At 43.2% G+C, this 20,476-nt stretch overlaps 1 protein-coding gene across 1 annotated transcript in view; it reads right to left on the reverse strand.

Annotated features, from left to right (window-relative positions):
- The window catches only part of fbn3 (fibrillin 3), a 56,702-nt gene that overhangs the window by 6,429 nt on the left and 29,797 nt on the right, over positions 1–20,476 (reverse strand). The window contains exons 10-52 of the mRNA XM_088312889.1: positions 17,636–17,788; positions 17,097–17,348; positions 16,067–16,210; positions 15,772–15,891; positions 15,577–15,702; positions 15,381–15,503; positions 14,581–14,856; positions 14,445–14,498; positions 14,236–14,361; positions 13,700–13,825; positions 13,412–13,531; positions 11,759–11,896; positions 11,597–11,647; positions 11,388–11,513; positions 11,056–11,280; positions 9,978–10,103; positions 9,780–9,908; positions 9,542–9,667; positions 8,082–8,207; positions 7,892–8,014; positions 7,690–7,815; positions 7,464–7,589; positions 6,947–7,069; positions 6,747–6,869; positions 6,516–6,641; positions 6,324–6,446; positions 6,112–6,234; positions 5,401–5,562; positions 5,039–5,107; positions 4,839–4,964; positions 4,624–4,749; positions 4,403–4,552; positions 4,235–4,306; positions 3,311–3,436; positions 3,114–3,239; positions 2,090–2,215; positions 1,895–2,011; positions 1,378–1,506; positions 1,191–1,310; positions 986–1,111; positions 679–831; positions 437–502; positions 227–352 (exon numbers count right to left, since the gene is read on the reverse strand). Of these exons, the coding sequence (XP_088169015.1) occupies positions 227–352; positions 437–502; positions 679–831; positions 986–1,111; positions 1,191–1,310; positions 1,378–1,506; positions 1,895–2,011; positions 2,090–2,215; positions 3,114–3,239; positions 3,311–3,436; positions 4,235–4,306; positions 4,403–4,552; positions 4,624–4,749; positions 4,839–4,964; positions 5,039–5,107; positions 5,401–5,562; positions 6,112–6,234; positions 6,324–6,446; positions 6,516–6,641; positions 6,747–6,869; positions 6,947–7,069; positions 7,464–7,589; positions 7,690–7,815; positions 7,892–8,014; positions 8,082–8,207; positions 9,542–9,667; positions 9,780–9,908; positions 9,978–10,103; positions 11,056–11,280; positions 11,388–11,513; positions 11,597–11,647; positions 11,759–11,896; positions 13,412–13,531; positions 13,700–13,825; positions 14,236–14,361; positions 14,445–14,498; positions 14,581–14,856; positions 15,381–15,503; positions 15,577–15,702; positions 15,772–15,891; positions 16,067–16,210; positions 17,097–17,348; positions 17,636–17,788 (5,580 nt within the window). The remainder of the gene's footprint in view (positions 1–226; positions 353–436; positions 503–678; positions 832–985; positions 1,112–1,190; positions 1,311–1,377; positions 1,507–1,894; positions 2,012–2,089; positions 2,216–3,113; positions 3,240–3,310; positions 3,437–4,234; positions 4,307–4,402; positions 4,553–4,623; positions 4,750–4,838; positions 4,965–5,038; positions 5,108–5,400; positions 5,563–6,111; positions 6,235–6,323; positions 6,447–6,515; positions 6,642–6,746; positions 6,870–6,946; positions 7,070–7,463; positions 7,590–7,689; positions 7,816–7,891; positions 8,015–8,081; positions 8,208–9,541; positions 9,668–9,779; positions 9,909–9,977; positions 10,104–11,055; positions 11,281–11,387; positions 11,514–11,596; positions 11,648–11,758; positions 11,897–13,411; positions 13,532–13,699; positions 13,826–14,235; positions 14,362–14,444; positions 14,499–14,580; positions 14,857–15,380; positions 15,504–15,576; positions 15,703–15,771; positions 15,892–16,066; positions 16,211–17,096; positions 17,349–17,635; positions 17,789–20,476) is intronic.

Consider the following 20,476-nt stretch of genomic DNA (forward strand, 5'->3'; position numbering starts at 1 on the left):
TACATGGACCACATCACAGCCAAAATGCAATATATAATAATAAATTGAAAGTCATAAAGTTAAAAAAAAAATAATAAACATAAAACAATAATTACTCAGTTGCAATATTGCATATTTCGTATATCATTTTTAAATAAAAATATTTACGAACGTGGCAGATTTTCGTTCCTGAAGGCAATAAACAAAAAATTCCAAAAACCTCCCATCCAAATTTGAAGTAACATACCGATACAATTAACTCCAGTGTAGTCCAGGTTGTACCCAAAGGGGCATTCACAGCGGAACGAGCCGTCTGTGTTGATGCAGATGCCGTTCTGGCAGATGCCCGGATTATCCAGACACTCATTCATATCTGCACGAGAAAAAAAATGACATATAAGTTGACCACGCACGTCATTATGATTCCATCATATTGACTTGATTAATGAGCACGCACCCTCACGAGCATCACCAGGTCCGGGCAGCGCTCCGTGGCCGTACGGACATAAAGTGTTAAAAGCAGCTGCAAAACATGGAAAAGATCATTAGTTGACAGAGGCCATAATAAGCAGACGTTCATTAATTCTCTTCACGTGTTTCTTCAATTCAAATCCTTTAATTTCAGTAGAGACCATCAGAACCTTGTCACATGCAAAATCTTTCGTCAAGTGTGTGACTGTGTGCAGCTGCGTTACACACCTTCCGTCTCTCTGGGACACAACTCGCAAGGAAGTCCCCAACCCTCTCCGGGCATCTTGCTGCAGCAGCACTTTGCTTTGGTGGTGTTGAAAGCTTTTGGGACGGAACACTTTCCGACCTCGAATTTGGTGAAACAGAAACTCTCTCGGGTGTCTGTCGTCAAAGAGACGAGAATGAACGGATTGCGATGCAAATTGTACGCATTTGGCAATGGCATTCAACTTTTATTTCCAGGCCCGTCTGTCTATTTCGAAAATCTTATGCGACCCTTGAGCCCAAAAGTCAGCCACCGACGAGTTTGTCTCACCATAGCAGCGCCGCTTATTGTCCGAGAGCACGAATCCCGGTTGGCAGGTGCACTGGAAGCTGCCGGGCGTGTTGGTGCAGGTGCCAAACTGGCAAAGGTTTGGTTCCACCTCACACTCGTTGATATCTGGGAATGCGCCAGCACATGACAACTTGAAGATGACGATTTTTGTGCTTGTTGCAAAGTGTCCAAGGGTGCGTCTTACCAATGCACTGGTCATTCTGCACCTCATAGCCCGGAGGACAAATACATCGGAAGGATCCATCCAAATTCTGACAAGTTCCCGGGGAACACGTGCCAGGCAGACTCACGCACTCGTTGATATCTGTCGGGGGGACATTACATGTTTAAATATGACATCAACTTGTATTTAACTCACTCATGGCACTTACCAACGCAGTTTTTGCCATCGGGTGTATTCTCATAACCTTCGTGGCAGAGACATTGGAAGGAACCCATTCCGTTGATGCACTGCCCATTCCGGCACACTTGACCCTGCAGGGCGCTGCACTCGTCGATGTCTGCCAGGTGAACATTTAAGGTTAGACTTTTCCGTATTGGGGCCTGACAAAAAGCAAATATTTTCAGGCCGATGTCCATTCCGATATTTAGCATCCCAATAACCGATTAATCCACAGATTAATAAATGAATATATAATCAATAAATGCACTAAAGCTAAGGAGAAGGTTAGAGCAGTTGACTGTTGTGCAATACTAAAAATAAATAAATGAATAAATTAAAAAAAGCGAATGCCGTAGAGCTACTGCCGCATTTCTGTAGTTATTTACTTTGTTCGATCTGATCCCGTGGTCACCATGAGTTGGGACCACATCCGATCCAAAAGTGAAATTATTATTGTTATTATTATTATTATTATTATGTCTTGTAACGAGTGGTCCATTCCATACCCATGCAGTCATTGTTGTGGGTGAGCTCGAAGCCGGGGAAGCACAGGCAGTTGTAGGACCCCACCGTGTTTTTGCACGTCCCGTTGCCACACGGCTGTCGGTCGCACTCGTCAATGTCTACAAATACATCAAATGTTCGAGTTCAACTGAGCAAAGGAACACAAAAAGGTCACAGTCGCGGATCATCCCTCTCACCCATGCACATTGTCTGGTCTGCGGTGGCCTTGAAGCCGTTGTGGCAGAGGCACCGGTAGCTGCCTTGGGTATCGATGCACTCTCCATGGCTGCACACGTTCGGAATCTCTTGGCACTCGTTGCGGTCTGACACAACCAAGGAGAGGAAGAGGGAATGCTGAGAGACGAGCATGGTAGAGACGTCAAAGGCAACAACACAAGAAACACTGACATTTGTAGGATGTCACGGCAAAAATATGAACGTATTAGGTATCCTTTCAGATGACTTCAAAGTCATACCAAGACTTTGGCACATGAACCAGAGCTATCCGTAAATAAATCTCCACTACGGGCAGGGGACCGGGACCGAGCACTGCTGCGAACAAACTCAGAGTAACTGACTTCCCCAAAATATTGACAATTGCCTATCGTGTATTAATTGCTTAAACAATCTAGATTGAAATATCAATTCAAATTTATCTTACAACATGAGCCTGAAACAATTTACTTTTGGGGGGAAAAAAAGGATTATTGGAAGTATGTGTACAACATGGGGTCAAAGACTCTCCTTCAATCGTGCCAACAACCCAGGAGCTAGCTGTGTAGTCCGATCCTTTTCGTACTGTGTTTCGCCTGTGACTCCAGCAAATGAGCATACACTGACGGGTTGATGCTCGCTTCTTCCCGAAATACAAAAATCTTAAAACAGATTGAGACATCAATCAACATACTTCCTTGATACCAACTTTTCCCGGTAAGCATGAATTTGGCGCCATCATGTAGTGTTTTAGGGCACGAATGTAGCTGAAAAATACATATCGATTCTGTGACTAGGGGAGTTTTTTAGTTTATAGTTAAAAAAAAAAACAAAAAAAAACACGTATGTGAATTGACGAGTAGCATGTTGCGACTATGAAGAGGCTCGCTGAAGTCATCAGCAGCATTCACAACCACTTTCTCAGACAATATTTAAATAATTTGGGGATGAAAGAAGTGTGTAAAACAGATTTGCAATGATAGTTAATGAATCTAATAATGCACTCACCCACGCAGGCGCCACTTGGCGAAAGTTTGAAGCCCGGCGAACACTCGCAGCGATAACTGCCGGGAATGTTGATGCACTTAGCGTTACGCTGGCAAAGGTTGTCCCCGCTGTTGCACTCGTCAATATCTGAGTAGGAAGCAAATGCGGCGTCAACGTCATCTTGCTTTGTGGACAGTCTGTTATTTGATGAGGCTTACCTTCACAAATCAGCAGAATGTTGTTATAGCTGAAGCCCATCGGACATTCGCAGCGGAAGCTCCCGATCTGGTTGATGCAAACGCCGTTGGCACAGATGCCGGGAATCTCCCTGCACTCATCAATATCTGCACGGAATGACAGCAGCAGGATCAACATATGGATAGATGGCAACGACTTTGAAACCATAGGCGACAAATACGTTTACGGGTAATTTCCCAACCAAGAACAGTTTTGTTTTGTTTTTTTTAAAACACATCTTGATTTTACCAAGTACAATATTAGGTCCCCACTGAAAAAAAAAATGCATTTACACAACTTTGATGCTGTAATCTTCTGAGAAGTTGAATATTTCAACCAGAATTACATATTTTCAAAATAAAAAAGGTGCTTCTTATTATTAGATGAAAGTGTGTTATGAGAATGAAGTCGCGCTTTTTTTTTTTTTTAATGTGGGAAATTTATTTTATGTACTCCAAGAGGAGTCATAACATGCGAAAAAAAAAAGTCTCTCTTTACACGGGCAAGTACTGCAATGGTATCAGAGGAATAGCTGCTGTAGAGATTTTTTTGTCCAGTTTTATAAAAGAATCACTTATTAGGTGTTGTTTTGGCACCTAAACATCAGATTATCATCCATATCAATTGTTAATATTCTGATCGAAATGAATATTGGTAATTACGAATCTCCGTCGTTTTGTTTGGCTTATATAATGCATTACTGGATATGTCCAAGCTGTTAAAATCGTATTTCTTCGGACAAAAAAGACTTTATTCTTGTAATAACTTAATCATAACAACTTTTTATCAAAAAGTGATACGTCTTCATTCTCGTACGATTCAGAGTTTTTTTTTTTTTTATTCTTTGTTAATGAGGACAAAGGCAAGTGCAGCTTTTTTTGTGCCGTGCACAGTGATGACCTTACCAACTGGCTTGCCAGTATGGATGTCAATGATGAAGCCGGGGGCCTGGTTACCGCAGAGTAATTGATACTCAGCTGAAACACAAAAGGACGGGCACAACATTGAAAGAAATGCATCACGCTTGTTTCTTCGAGAGCCGTTTTTTTTTTTTTGTTTGTTTGTTTTCTCACAGGTAGCAGGTGTTGGGCAGGCCTCGCACGGCTTGTTCCAGGCCTTGCCTACGTTGTAGGCACAGCAACACATCTTCTTGGTCATGTTGAAGGACAGCTCGTTCTCGCACGTATCGTTGAAGTTGCGGTAACACACGCTTTTCCTCATGTCTGAATTTCACGAACAGAACAGAATGAGCGCCAGAATTCTGTCAACAGATGTGGCATGTGATGTCACTAACCCATGCAGTTGTTTCCTCCGTTGACCTGCATGTACTCGGGGGGACACACGCATGTGTAGTTGCCCAAAGTATTGTAGCAGGTACCAGGTCCGCAGATGCCGATGTGAGTGGTGCATTCGTCAATGTCTACAAGATAGGAAAAGCGGTGCGTCGAAGTTGAAATGAGAAACAATAACAACGTGATTGAGGTCGCCGTTGGTTGGGAATCGTCTTACCCTCACAGATGCGAGTCTCCTCGTTGAGATAATAACCTGCTGGGCACTCACACTGGAAGCTACCAAAGGTGTTGATGCAGTTTCCACCCTGGCAGAGGCCGGGAAGCTCCTGGCACTCATCAATATCTAAAGAATCAATCAAAGATTGTCTTGGCCATCCATGCTGAGCAAAGAAAGACAGAAAGCTGTGAATGGTTTACCTTCTAGGATGACCGTAATGGGGTTGGGTCGGAAACCTTCGCCTCCGGGACAAAGAGTGCGATATTCGGCTGGTGAATAAAAATAAAGCTTGTTACGCACAGATAAGTGCATTTTGTTCGGCTTTACCGCAGCTAAATCCGAAGATGTCACGAGCCACTTTAGGTACAAGAAAACCCTTGCATCAAGTCTAAAACAAGTTCATAGATAATAATACTACATTTAAGATTTTGTCTCAAGTATACAAAATAAGGGAAGCAAAATATGAGAAACTGCCCAGATTGGGCAGTTGCAAACAAAAGTGGCCAGCCAACGAATGATGACATCTAAAAAACAAAATAGCCAATGAGGAGGTGCTTCATACTGGAGTTGGGGGCAGGGCACAGTTCGCAAGGGTTGCCCCAGGCTCCAGCCAACGAGCAGCAACACGAAGCTCTGGTCACGCCCACGCCGATCTCAGCGCTGCAGGAGATTCCACCATCGCCTCGGGCGAGGATGTCCAGGAAGCAGTTTCCCACACGAGTATCTGAGGCAGACAGAGCATGAAAAATAGATTAGGTTAAAAAAAAAAAATCTTAGCCAAAGTTAAAAAACGTGAGTGATCATTTATTCATGCACGGTATATGGATAGACTTAATTAATAAATAAAAAAATGGAAGAGCAGCTCAAAAGAGCTTCGGGTCTGTCTTATCAATGAAAATCCAAGAATACTTCTCACATCTTGTCGGACTGAAGCTACTGTATAAAATATACAGATAGTATAAAATAAGCTAAATTCTGGTGCATTTCAAGAAATTAGAACAATTCCTCGAAATGGAAAATTAAAAAAGTGATGCAGAAGGATAATCACGACCTAATATAACCTGCAGGGTAAAAAACATTCTCATTTTGATTGTTTCTGTTGCAACATTCAAATGTCGTTTTGGTGCTATAATCATAAAAAAATGGAAAAAAAAAGATTCATTATTTTACTCTTTGTATATTGAAGAATAATACTTTTTATTGACTTAATATATAAAATGAGCACTGACATGTATCTTTTTATGACTATATAAATAAAGCCAGGCGTCCTCACCGACACAACCGACACCAGTGGGGTTGAGCTCAAAGTCGGCCGGGCAGTTGCACAGGTAACTTCCCGGTGTGTTCACACACAGCCCGTTGATGCAGTTGACTGGGTCGGCACACTCATTGATGTCTGGAGCGGACAGCGGCACAAAAAAACCTCAGAAAAAAATCGGACAAAAACAGAAACATTTTGTCCACTGGTGCTTCCACGACGCTAACCTGTGCAGTTCCCTCCGCTCCGATCCAGCTCGTAGCCATCATCACAGACACAGCGGAACATCCCCGGAAGGTTCTGGCACGTTCCAAACACGCAGATGTTCTGGAAATTACACTCATCGATATCTGTGAGGGCAAATTTGAAAGATGTATTCCACGGCAAATAAAGTGTACAGAAGGGGCTGACATGCGCACCTTGACAGGCCTTGCTGTCCTCTGTCGGGGTGAAGCCCATCTCACACTCGCAACGGTAGCCTCCCGGTGCGTTCAGGCACTGGCCGTTCTCACAAAGGTTGACATTGTCTGCACACTCGTCCATGTCTGAGGCATGAGAGGGCAGTGAGCCGTCGGTCATAACAGCTCTGCTTTGATGTGAATCATAATTTCTTGTGGGAAGTTAAAAAAAAAAAAAAAACAACTTCTTACCAGAACAGGAAAATCCGTCCCCATTGAAGCCCTCCTTGCATGTGCACCTGTAGGATCCTGGCGTATTGACGCAGTCGGCGTTCAGGTTGCAGTTGTGGTCCTCGGCGGCGCACTCGTCCTGATCTGCACGCAGAAAGGAACATTCACAGTCGAACGTGGTCCAATCATATCGAAAAGTGAAATGGGCAAAAGGTACTCACCGATGCACTTGATGCCGTCTCCTATCCAGCCATCACGACAGCGACACTTGAAGCTTCCGGGAACGTTGATGCATGCGGCGTGCATGTCGCAGTTATGAGCGCCGATCTCACACTCGTCAATATCTGAAAATAAATTCAAGAATAGTCTCATTGTCAATATTCATTGGCATTTAAATTATGATGATGACAATGTTGAGATAACTGACAAAAACAATTCTTCTCAATGGAGTTGATTGTTTAATTCTTTGGTTGATCGTGCATCAGTGTATCATTATTTACGATATACGGAACGAAAATCACTCGAAATCTAGAAGTGGCATCACCAGAAGATTGAAAGAACTAAACTTGTAATCTGAATGCTCTCGCGTCATCAGCTGCGTTGTTCACAGCTCATAAAGGACATGCTGGACAATCAGCGCATTGCTGTGATACGCTTTCCCGTATATGAACCAGCATTTGAGTCCTCGACTTATATGTTTTCGTATTTGTATGTGTGTGTGAGTCTTTACGTGCTCACCTGTGCATCCAGTCGATCCCTTCTTGACAAAGTAACCAAGCTGACAGTGACAGATGAAGGAGCCTTTGGTGTTCTCACAGTCGCCATGGAGACAGATGTTTGGGTTCAAATCACACTCGTTCACATCTGCGCGCGTATAAACGAACACAAGGAAAAGGAAGGGATGACTTAAATGGAATCACAATCCTGAGAAAGATTCCAAATGTTATTTTTTTGTCCTTCTCACCGATGCAGGTCCTCATGTCCATGGAAGCCATAAAACCGTCATAGCACAGGCAGCGGTATTCGCCCGGAATGTTTGTACACTGGCCCCCGTCGCAGATGTCCGGCGTCTCCTCACACTCATCAATGTCTAATCGAAAGGGAAAATGCTTTTAAAGCTTCAATTGGCGGCTGAAAACGTGAGAAAAAAGTGCAACGAGGTTTACCTGAACATGTCCTGAGGTCGGGCATGAGCGCGTAGCCTTCACTGCAGCTGCACTCGTAGCTGCCCTCCGAGTTGGTGCAGTGGGTCTCGCAACCTCCGTTCATGATGGTGCACTCGTCAATATCTGAGTAACAGATTGGATACGCTCAGGTCATGTTGAAGAAAATTGTGGGCGACTCGTGTGCACTCACCAACGCAGCCCTGTCTGTCTGGTGTGGCCTGGTAGCCGGTGTCACAAGAGCACTGGTATGTTCCCGGCATGTTGACGCACTGGCCGTTCTTACACAAATTGTCGCTCAGCTGGCACTCATTCACATCTGGTTAGACAAATTGAAAAAAAAAAAAATACTTTACCGGGCTGAAATAACGGCTTGATGATGGCAGTTTTCAAATAAGATTCAGAAGAACGAAAGCCTGCGATTCTTTCAACGGTGAGCCGAAAGCGTCTATTCGAAGCTCCGAGCAACACGTACAACCTAAATTCATCAAATTCTTTTTGTGCACTGTCAAATCTCTTTATTTCGTCGCATTCCTCCAGATTCCAGTACGTGGATGTTATACTTCCACGTCAATGTCATCTGCCCGGGGCCTTCAGAATCTGCACTGCTGGCCCATGTAACAATATTAGCAAAGTGATCAGACCTCACAAGTTGTTTGACGTGCCCTCAATGACATCCGCATGTTTCCGTGTTCTGATTGGTTGCTCAGAGCAAAATATGTTCCAGTCAATTTCGACGAGCAAAATGCGATATGTGTCGCGATATGCACACATTACGACAATTAATAGTCAGCATGGTGGAGATCATTTTTATCATGTTTTTCGATATACATTAATTTTTAACTGATTCACGTGATTGACTGAATTTGGCAAAATTGCATTCTCTTCTTTTTTGTTTTTGTATAGAATGATGGATTCTATAATTGGTTGCGATAGCGACGGTAAAAAGAGGTGGAAGAAATCGTCTCAGGCAAGATCTAAAAGATGGATGTTTAAATCTAGTATATGAATTATGCTCACATTGTTTGACACACACACTGTGTCTCATTTGTCCATCTGGATATTAAAGGTAACGTAATATCAGAAATCAAACGATGACATTATTATGTTTTTAGTTTCACCAGTTCAACACAATGGCAAGTTGGGAGTGAAAACAAAATGCAATTGGCTGAAAACCTTTGTTATGACGCCATTGAAATTACAAACATCGTCAATCAAAATCGAGCTTTATTAGACCAGTCAAGGTCGGCGATGTTTTCAAGTTTCTGTCTTTGTTCTTGTGTGTGTTTTTTATTATACGCTTACCGTAAGAACTTCAACTCATTTACACAAAGAGGCCAAGAAAGAACATTGTAAAATCTCTTTTGTGACATTGTCCTTTAAGTGAGGGTCGAGGCTCCACTGAATAACAATTTGTAAAATAGTCACTCCGCCGTAGCTCTTGATTTGGGTTTCATCAAATTGGGTTGGTGGAACGACAAGCAGGAAAAGTAAGTGCGGAAAAGTGATGCCAAGATAAGTGTCCATGGCCAACAGAGTCCAGATGAAAAAACATTTTCCGCGTAGACACCCCCAACGTGCGTTTTTTTTCTTTCATAGGGCAGCAAATCAGCGGCGGCGCTCCTGGCCAAGTATGCACGACATGTGTCGTACCTTCACAAGCCGATCCATCAGGGCTGAGCGTGTGTCCTGGGGGGCATTCGCACTCATAACTGCCTTCAGTGTTGAGACAAGTCCCGCCGCGACACAGCAGGGGGTTGCGCTCGCACTCGTCGATGTCTGCCAGCCGTCGAGACGACGAGAGGGACAAAGGACCAGATCAATTAAAATGTCGACATCAGTTTCTTCATCAGAAGCAGCTGAGAGACGGCATTGTTCGCGTGTGACTCACCCATGCAGTTCTTCATCATCATGAAGCCGCTTTCATAGCCTTCAAAGCATTCACACTCAAAGCTGCCAGGAGTGTTGACGCATGTACCGTGACCACACAGGTCCGGGGAGATGCGACACTCGTCGATGTCTAAGATTAAAAGGAGCTGAATAATTTGTATCTTTGCGATAATGCGTTTCTTCTTTTGTTTTTATGTACCTGTACAGTTCCTCTCCTCGGCTGTCAGAGCAAAGCCGCTGTTGCAGCGACACTTGAAACTTCCAATGGTGTTCCGGCATGTTCCATGCGTACACAAACCGTTAAAGACCTTGCACTCGTTCACATCTGTGGAAAACATGCAGACACAGAAACAGCATTTTAGTATACAATATAACAAGCTGTAATAAATGAGGATAAAACATTCTTGCACATGAAACCTTTTTAAACATCTCCATAAAAAAAACAATTACTTTCCGAGAACCAGGCATTGCGAAGGCTTTCTTCGAATGGTTTTGTTTATTATTATCGTCCTTCAACGCCTTTCGGGGGGCCTCAACATGGCCGAAATATTGGCAAGCAACTGTATCCTAGTGAACGTTTACATATATTCGGGGTCCCAAATAGAAGCCCTTAAATCTCAGTAGCTCTCCTTAGGAAGTGAGAACAAATTATCACCGGCGGTGATATATATATATATTACATTGATGTCATTTATATACTAGTGTTAGATTTTTAGGTGAGAGTTTTTAATCCAATCAGAATTCAGCTAGCTTGTGTTGCCGGGCAGATTTCATAAAACCAGCAGCACGCACTATTCGTCCGAGCCATCAGATACAACCATGCGGGAGTCTATTCTGTGTGAGTGAAGGGGCTGTTAGAGTTGATAGACAGTTGTGATAGCCAATCAGATCACGAGTAGATGACTTCTTACAGGCCTTACATTGAAAGTGATGAACGCGTCTTGTCACTGGATACTCACTTAAGAGGGGGCAGCGCTAATAAGACACCAGAAAGTCGTAACTGGCGACTGTTGGAAAATCGAAAATATATTCTTGTTTTTTTTAAACCACAATGGCCGAAGGAGGGAAAGGTGTGGATTTGATTGCAGATATACTTGCAAGGCCATTTTCAAGATGGACCTTTCAAGAGAAGGTAGGTAGTCCAACACCCAGTAATGGATAGGTGTGTGTCAGTTATTATTTCTCCAACCGTCTTGTCATAAACGATGCTATTATGAGGGGGGTTTATTTCATTCGGACAAAGGCGGACTTCACTGAAGGGTGATGTGTGAAAGTACCTTTGTAGAAGGGCCTGCCAGTCAGGATGTCCCTGTTCGCAAAACCAGGTCCTCTTGGACAGATGGCCCTGTACTCGGGAGAGCTGGCTTTGGGGCACTCCTCGCAGTCGACCCCCCAGGCGGCGCCCACGGAGCAGCAACACATGTCCACTCGGTAGCGGCCAGGCAGAGGCTCGCCGCACTCGTCCTCGTGCCACTTCATGTAGCACTGCTCGCTGCGCATATCTTGCAACATTTGAAAGAGGTGGTCGTCGTTACGTTAGGATTTTTATTTTTCATTTTTGGAGTGCTACGTCTCTCATCCTGTGTCATCATCAGTGTCATCCTCTTACCCACACACGTACGCCCCGTGCTGTCCAAAGTGAGGCCCTCGGCACATTCGCAGCGGAAAGAGCCCTGCGTGTTCACACAGCGGCCATTTGTACACACTCCAGGGAACACTTCACACTCATTAATGTCTATAGGAAACAACAATGAGATCATCTTTTAGGGCAAAGAGGTCAACTGAGCATCTATTGACTGTGCGCTCCGTTGTTCTTACCTTCACAGACAAGGCCCTTCATGCGAGCGAATCCTCGTGAACAGGCGGTGTCTAATAACAATGTAGTGAAGATACAAATCACACATTTGCATCTTTGCAACACTCTACATCTTTGTAACTATCCACTTGAGATTGGCTTGCGCAAAGAATGTATTGACTAACCAATCTCGCAACGTTCACAAGGGCTTCCCCAGGCCGCTCCCAATGTCGAGCAGCACTCGGACTTGAGCGTGGCCCCGTTGATGTTCACCTCGCAGCGGCTGTCCTGGATGGTCAGCCAACACGTACTCTTCATGCTATCTGTGGGGGCAAAGCAGAACACATGAAGTGCCAACATTTCCTCGAAACTTGTCCAAATGTATTCATTCTGACGCCTAAATAACACCACATACCTCTTGTTTACTGCTCACAGAAATTCAACAATATAGTCATGCAAGATCTGAAGATTTCTAGCTTGCTTTTTTTTTGTTTTGTTTGGTTTGTTTTATTTTAGCATTTTGACATGTTAGCATCCCTCAGAAACAAATGCGTCATTTCTGTGGACAAACTCTACATTTGAACTCTGGATTTGAGAACTTGACGGACAGGCAGGGAGGCAGACCGATATCATTGATAGACTGATAGATACTGATACTGTTTGATAGATAAATAATTAGCTCACCAGATAGCTAGCTAGCTATCTGATAGATAGATAGATAGATAGTGACATCACAGTTGAAGAGCGAGTGCAGTAACTTAGTTGCATTTTCCTCACAGGACCACCCAAAAAGCAAAACACAATTTTCTTTCCACTTCATTTTTACGGGTGAGTGATGATCCCTCAAATTAAAAGCAGATACAGTAGGAAGCCAAAGGCAGCAGCATTTTTTTTAGCTCTCCGACAGTGGCAGCTCATGCAAAAGTTTTGTATTTATTGCGTGACTAATTATATTTTCCACTTCCAGAAACAGCAAGCAATATTCCAAAAGTAACAAACTTCCAAACAAGTAAAGACTATTGATAGCCGAGAAAATATCGCACATGTCAACTTGTAGCTTTGTCTGACTTTATAATGTCCCACAGTGGCCAGGAATGTAAATACACGTCCAATAAATCAGCTTACAGACTCGAAGGGCGTTCAGTAGGAGTAAAAAAAAAAAAAAAAAGTAAATAATAATATACTGACTCAATTATAGATTGCCAGGTCACTGAACTCTTTCGCGGGCCAAAGTGGATAAAATAGAAATTTACTCAAGAAAAGTTCATGTTCAATAACAGCGTTTTAAAAGATGTATATGATATTTTAAAATATTTCCCTCCCCACAATGTTTTCACAATCTAAAAACATGGGAGAAATCGGACTAATACATGGGTCAATTTGAGCCAACATTATTTTTAGGGTGCCTGTTCAAAACTCCCCTCAATCACTTCATTCAGAAATGGAAAGTTAACACGACAAATATGTATACAAATACAATAAAATTAAATATAATTAATTACATCCGCACAAAAGACGGCCCCAAAATTCAGCTTTTGTTTTGACACTAATTTCTTCGTTTTTGGAAATTTCCTTTCCAAATATATTCCACGTATGGATATACGCAATATTGCTTTATTCATGCATGCCTGTAAAGTATAACGTCATTTTTCAAATAAAAGGCAAGCCTGACATGGGTAGGTTGTTAAATATTTCACCATACATAAGAAAAAACGAAATTGATTGTGGGCTTTTTATTTGTCTATCTATTCATTTTAAAAATAAAAAGTCACCCTTGACCATGAAAGTTTGCCAAGTGGAGGACCACTTGGCGGTAGTTTGCGTCATCGTTGCCTTACCCACACAGATGGTATTTGTTGAGTCCAGCTTGCTGCCATGGGTGCACTCGCAGTTGAAGGACCCGATCACGTTGCGACACACGCCATTGACGCACGGACTGGACTCGCATTCGTTGATATCTGGAACAGAAACACAAAGACGCACACCTCAGTCAGTGATGGAGATGGGACTGATTTACAGTGCAAACTAGATTATGAACTTTTATCAAGAACAGAGGGGATCCCGGATGTGTGTGTGGGTGGGGGGGGGGGGTGGGTGCGTGTGCGTGTGTGTGTTTTTGTGTTCACCTTCACATGTCTCTGATTCTGGCTTGAAGACAAAACCCTTTGGACAGGAACATGTATACGAGCCAGGAGTGTTTCTGCACAGGCCATTATCACAAAGCTGGCGGTTGACCAGACACTCATTGATGTCTGAAAAAAAAAAACATTCATGTTTTGAGATTCAAAGCAATAATTGAGATGCTAAATTGTTTTAGATGAAAACAAAATGGCAATAATAAAAAAAATATTGTTGATATAATGAAACTGAATATGACCATTTCGTAAAGTCAGAATATTTGTGACATGACATGGATTGGACCCAAGCAGTTACAATGTGTTTGTGTACCTAATAAAGTGTCCAGTAGGTGAATCAAAAACTTTTTGTTTGTGCACTGCTATTTCGACTGTCGAAAACAGAAGCGCCCTGATTATTCTGGGTCTCCCCACTGACACCTCTAAAAAATGATTTGAGTCGAAAATCTCATTTGAAGATGAATGTGGCAAATGGATGGAGCATTTCATAAACAGTATTAAAAAAGAACAAAAAAAAAAAGACTCACCAACGCAATTTTTGCCACTGGTGTCTGACTCATAGCCGATGTTACAGATGCAGCGGTAGCTTCCTCTTAGATTCTCACAAATGCCGTTCTGACAAATATCCGGGTCCAGGGCGCACTCATTGATGTCTGCGATCAAGTCGATCAAAATAGTTTTACAGTTACTGACTTGGCAAAGTGTTTTTTAGCAACACTGCAGACCTGATACTGACCTCTCCCGTCAGCTGTGATGCCGATGCCACTGCTGCACACAGCCTGAAACTCAGCTGCAAGATCACACACACAGTTGAAGTTGACACCGTGTTTGGACAACGGAGAAAAGTGAAAAAAAGCCAATCAGAGTTGTACCGGAGTTGCGCGACGGACAAGGGTGGCAGGGTTCTCCAAATCCATGTTCGGCATTGGCGCAACAGCACTCGGACTTGGTCACGGCGCCTGGGAAGGGCCGCGAGCACGTGCCCATCTTGATGGCGCCGTAACAGGTGGTCCTCATGTGCGTGTCCACGCACACTCTCCCGTCCACGTCGATGGCCAGGCCCGGCGGGCACTCGCAGCGGAAGGAGCCCTCCGAGTTGATGCAACGGCCGTTCATGCAAATTCCAGGTGTCAGACATTCGTCGATGTCTGTCGGAGAGAAGCAACATCAATCGCATGTTTTTGTCAAGGTAATCTTAACGTTCATTTGAGTTGTCGTTTACATTTATTTCACTTTGTTTTCTGTATGTTGAATGTATTATTTTCCATCAAAAAAATAAATTTTAATATTTATGGTTGTTAGGAAAAGAATTATTGGATTTACATTATTTCCTATGGGAAATATATTTTTTTCTCCAATTATATTATAGTCAAACCTCTTGGAATGCATTAATCACGTAAACCGAGCTTTCGCTGTATATACGTACACTAAATTTAATAATCCGCGTCCCTGTTGAGTATGATGTCATGTCATTTTATGAGATAAATTTTTCTGAACTGCTCCAGATGATGTTGGTGTCACAAATTTCTTGTCCCTTCCTTTTTTTTTTGTTTTGTTTGACTTCTTTTTCAACTCTGGGCAGTAAATTTGTAACAGTCTGCATTTTTCTTTCTGGACTTAATGCATCAATCATGGTCTCGTCATGGATTAAAGGACTCAACTTGTTACATACCAGTGCAGTAGCGTCCATTTGGTGCAAGGGCAAAGCCGGGCTTGCAGATACATTTGAAGCTGCCGTCCTCATTGATGCACATGCCGTTCAGACACATGTTGGTGGTGGCACATTCATCGTGATCTGGAAGCACAAAGGTCAAAGTTGAAGGTTGAGAGCAAACACAACCATTCAAAGAAGCAGTCGGTCTCCTTACCAATGCAGTTCTTGCCATCAGGTGTGAGTTCAAAGCCAGCATTGCAGATACACTGGAAGCTTCCCTCAGTGTTGACGCAGCGGCCATTGCGACACATCACCCCATTGACGATACACTCGTCAATATCTACACGGCACAAATTGAAACATGAACATATTCTCACAGTTGGATTCCGGTTCTTTTGCCCGGACATACCGATACAAGCTTGCTTGGTGGGCGTTCCCTGGTAGCCCTCGTGACACTTGCAGTGATACGACCCCGGAGTGTTGACGCAGTCGCCGTTGATGCACGGATTACTCACACATTCATCAACATCTGCAATCCAAAGATAAAGTAAAATTGTTTCGAGTTGCTGCAGGTAAGCGTCACGTAAGTCATGTTGAGTTACCGAGGCTGACAGAAGGTGGCGGTACATTGCCGTGGTTGGAAGACGATGCCTTGGGGGGAGGCTAAAGGGGGCTAAATGATGCCGTGTGGGCATGTTACTCACCAATGCATTCCCCGCGTACATCCTGCTTGTAGCCCATATTGCACTCGCAGCGATAGCTCGTGGGTGTGGGAATGCAGCGGCCATTCAGACACAGATTGGTGAAGTGCTTGCAGATGTCGATGGTGTCATTCACAGTCACTGTGCCTGAGCAGACATGAAACAGAAGAAGGGAAATTAAGAGCTGAGAAGTACATGGCTCCTTCCAGAATAGGATGGCATTCTCTGTCAATATCATATTTTAAATAAACAATGCATAAAAGAAAATTGCGACAAAATGTGAATGTGGTAAAAAAGACTCCCACTTGATTTTGTTTACGTCTTCCTTGAAACTGTAAGAGATTTTGTTATAGACATCTTTCAAATATCAGTAATTGAGCGTCAATGTTGTCTCAGAAAACAAAATTCGGTTACTGAAACTTTTTTGGGCCAAAGGGGAAGAGAAAACAAAGGGAGCTACAAGACTCAACAGAAATGACGTTATCATGCTAATTGCTCCGACCGTGGTTAGATCGAAGATCATTTCATATTTCATCATGTTTATATTTTGCCAATGTTTCAGCTGTAATGGAGCTTGTCGCTAGGACCAATGCCATGTGGATATTCGTATACAAGAAAAAGACTATAAACAAAAGCCGCACTCTTTGTTTGCTCTTGGCTAGTTAGCATCTGAGCTAACGTGGCTAGCATGAACATTCGCACTGATTTGCAAACCGGTAACTTCCAATCTGGTTACTGTAATTGAAATTATCATATGAATTAAAAAAAAACATGGAAGATTTTTTTTATTTAATTGTCAAAATCAAGCAATACTTTTCAATACAAAGAGCAAAATATATGATATGCCAACTTGAATATCTCAAAGAGAATGTACCCTTGATGATTGAGCTGGATGAATTCAGTTATATGTTTCAAAACAGATTATAATATATATGTTCTATTTTTCCAAAAGGTTATGCTGTCGTCCAATTCTGGATCAAGTCACAGAGAACCATTCACAATCAACTTGTGATTGGTTACCAGTCCAACTCACCAATTTGGTGATGGGTCATAAGTCCCCCTCCATTCCCTCCAAAGCTTCCTCCATTGCCACCAAAGCTGCCTCCATTCCCGCCAAAACTTCCACCATTGCCGCCAAAGCTTCCGCCGTTGCCTCCGAAAGCGCCTCCGCCATTCCCATTGGGAATACTGGGAAATTTGGGTCCGTAGCCGTTGTTGTTCGGGAAGTATCCATTGGGGTAGTGTCCCTGAGGAACGCCCACGATACATAAACGACGGAACTCGTCTATGAGAAAAAGAAGGGAGAAGGGAAATAATAGAGGGTCACAGACAGTTGATAGTTTGTTTTTTTTTGTTGCATTTGTTTCCTTCCTCAGCCACAATTCCCACTATGAGGTGTTGTTGTTTAAAAAAACAAACACAATCGCCTTTTCGTGCAGATCTGTTTCGGGCATCATTTATCATTGCAAAAACTCCACCAAAGATGGTGATCTTGGCGCTCTACTGAGTATCATTTTAGCTTTGGTTCATGTTTAGTGTTTGTAAAAGCAGAACATTTGCGTTTGCACTCACCAGAGCCCCTCACAGGGCACATCTCGGGAATCTGTCCCAAAGCCCAGCAGCGGCCGGTGTCACAGCAACATTGCATCTTGGTGTACTGGCCGGACAGTTCAGCCGCACATCTGCCGTTCGCCAGTGCAGAGAAACACGTGCCCACACGTTGGTCTGCAATACAATATGCGCAATTTAATCAATTCACTGCTTGTACGTAGTCAAGTTCGATAGTGCCATTAAAACAAAAAAAAACATTTAAAAAGAGTTATCCATCACGTCTTTCTTGTTTTTAGATTATAATGATAAGCTTATGATTGCTCTTGGAGCTCTATTTTTGCTGTTGTTGTTTTTTTTTAAGTACAACTGAAGCATTACATGAAATCCTTTAATAATGGTCAATTTTATCACTTTGAGCTGCCAAAATACTGCTGAAAGCCTCCTGTGGCCGGAATATCTCCGACCGGTTATCAAGGGGCTTTTCCATTCCAACGACAAGGCACTCTAAAGACGCCATGCCAGCCGACTCAGATTTATTTTCAGGGTGTCGGTTTGTCTAGCCAGCAAACTGCACGTGTCAATTCTGCAGCATAACTGCTTTTGCGAATTAAGTTTTTATTGCAGACTCATGTGAGAGGCCCGACTGCGTCGCGGTGTCTTCAGACATGTATCATGTATTTAGAAACACATGTCTGAAGTCTCTTTACAAGACCTTTGAATATGAAATACGTTTCCACAGTCGCTCAGGATGACGCGATGCAATTCAAATTTTACATGCAGCTTACACTTTCAAATAGAAGTGTTTAGCAAGAAGTGCGTTGCGTACGTCAAAAGTGCGTAATGACTCCGCCCTCTGCTGGTTATGATTACAAGTTACAAGTCTTGTTGTTGTTGTTTGGAGTGAACAAAAAAAAAAAAAACTGTGATAGCATCAGAGATTCAACAGACCTCACACTTCAATTAGAAAAGAGCACTGTGTGAAACCTCAGCTCAAAAATAGAAAATTAAAAATGTTTCCAGCCATGCCACTGTAGGACACAGGACAAGTGAAAAGAGCAGCACTGAGGCGGACGGATGCCCTGTGCCCTCCGTGGTGGGTGGGGAGGAAGTGCTTTATGACTTGGCTGTAGCAAAAGGTTGCCTCGGGTCTCGACCAACTGCCAGCATCGAAGGGGCCTTCCAAAAAAAGGAGATGGCTCTCTTTTGGAACATTTTGACAGGTGGAAGTCAGTGGGCCAAGAGTTCAAGTAAAGCGCGTGTGGTTGTGGCTATTTCCTGGAAATCACTCTATTAGCAAGAAAGAAACATTAAAAGTGTACGGTATGTGTGCTTGGCGACTAAAGGGCCAGATGAAAAAGAAAAGTTAAGCATTATTGAAGGAGGGGGAGGGGTGCATCTTAGGGGGGCCCACATGTCGATTATCTCGCTAATGAGCCATCAGTCTGGAATTAATCAGTTCCATGTGGAGCAATTCTTGCCAATTAGATCAGAACATTAGTGGGGCTTTGCAGTGTGTGGGAATGTTTGAATTACACACACACACACACACGCACACCCGTCTTTGCCAATTGTGAGGTCCACTTTATTTTAGTACACACACACACACACACATGATACAGATATGCATTCCCATCGCGTTCCCCGTTTGTACAAAGTGGCCACATGTGAGTTAAAACCTGTTAACATCCCACAGGACGACGCGAGTTGGAGGACTTGGACGAGATTTGCTGATGAGGATGACGAAGATTTTTAATTGGAAGCAGACGGCGGTTTACGTTGCGCCATATGCTTTCGTTTGAAGAGAGGTGTTTATCGAGCCGAACTGACTGGACGGATCTTTTTGCTGCATGTGACAGGGCATTCGGCTCTGATTACTGTCACGCCCTGCCGCCAGCCCCCTCTGGCCTCGTCTATCGCGGCATCCATGCGAGACATCCAGCGTGGACCGAGTCACCTTGCCTCCTGAACACAGCCATTACTTCTTAAATTAGCCTTTTTATAGGTCGGGCATTTATAGCTTAGAAAAAAAAAAAGAATTGTCTTAACAACTGATTTTGCACTTGGTGCATGTATGTCTACCCATCCTGCATTGCACCAAACCAAAACGAATGAAATGACATTTTTACTTGCTAGAAAAAGAGCCAATCTAGATTTCACAAGATTAAAATTCTTGCAATGCCATTTCCCGGTCATTTGTCCATTGTAGCCATAGACCACCATCTCTACTCCAGAGCTGGGCAGTCCTTCGAGGGAATAAGCCCAGTAGGTCGAGGCGAGAAGACTAGCCAGATCGCGGCTGGAGGCCGGGGGACTGACCGTCAAAAAAGGGTCAAGTGCCCAACTTTGCACTATTCTGTATGAAATATAAACTGATATGAGCTATTCACACCAGATATTCCAGGATTCCTGCTGGACTACAATCGTTTCGCAACGAGGAATGGTCCAAAATTCCTCCTGATGTTTGTGCCCGTCTGATCTGCATGAGCAGGAAACTTAGGTTCAGGTTATTTCTGCCACAGGAAGGCCAACCACTTATTAAGTCAATCCAAGGCTTCAGTTACATGCCCCTCCCTGTCCTGTGAATGCTTACATTATGCTCTATAAAATGGGAAAAAATATTGGTTTTTTTGTGGTATTAGTTTAAGAAAAACCCTGAAATCCATTCATGAATGGCGGTCCACACGTTCAAAATAATGAATTTGATTTAATATATGACCAACGGAGTCAACTCAAATTGAAAATCCTCGTTGATGTGTGGCACTCTCGTGCAAAGTGAAAATGTTTTTCCGGCGTGATTGCGGCTCCAAATGAACGCACTCGTACTTTTGGAACTTTTCTAACATATTTTTCGAGGTGGTTCTT

This window comes from Idiotropiscis lumnitzeri, chromosome 13 (assembly GCF_059441095.1).
Source record: "Idiotropiscis lumnitzeri isolate Australia: NSW breed Sydney's pygmy pipehorse chromosome 13, RoL_Ilum_1.0, whole genome shotgun sequence".
NCBI classification, from domain to species: Eukaryota; Metazoa; Chordata; class Actinopteri; order Syngnathiformes; family Syngnathidae; genus Idiotropiscis; species Idiotropiscis lumnitzeri.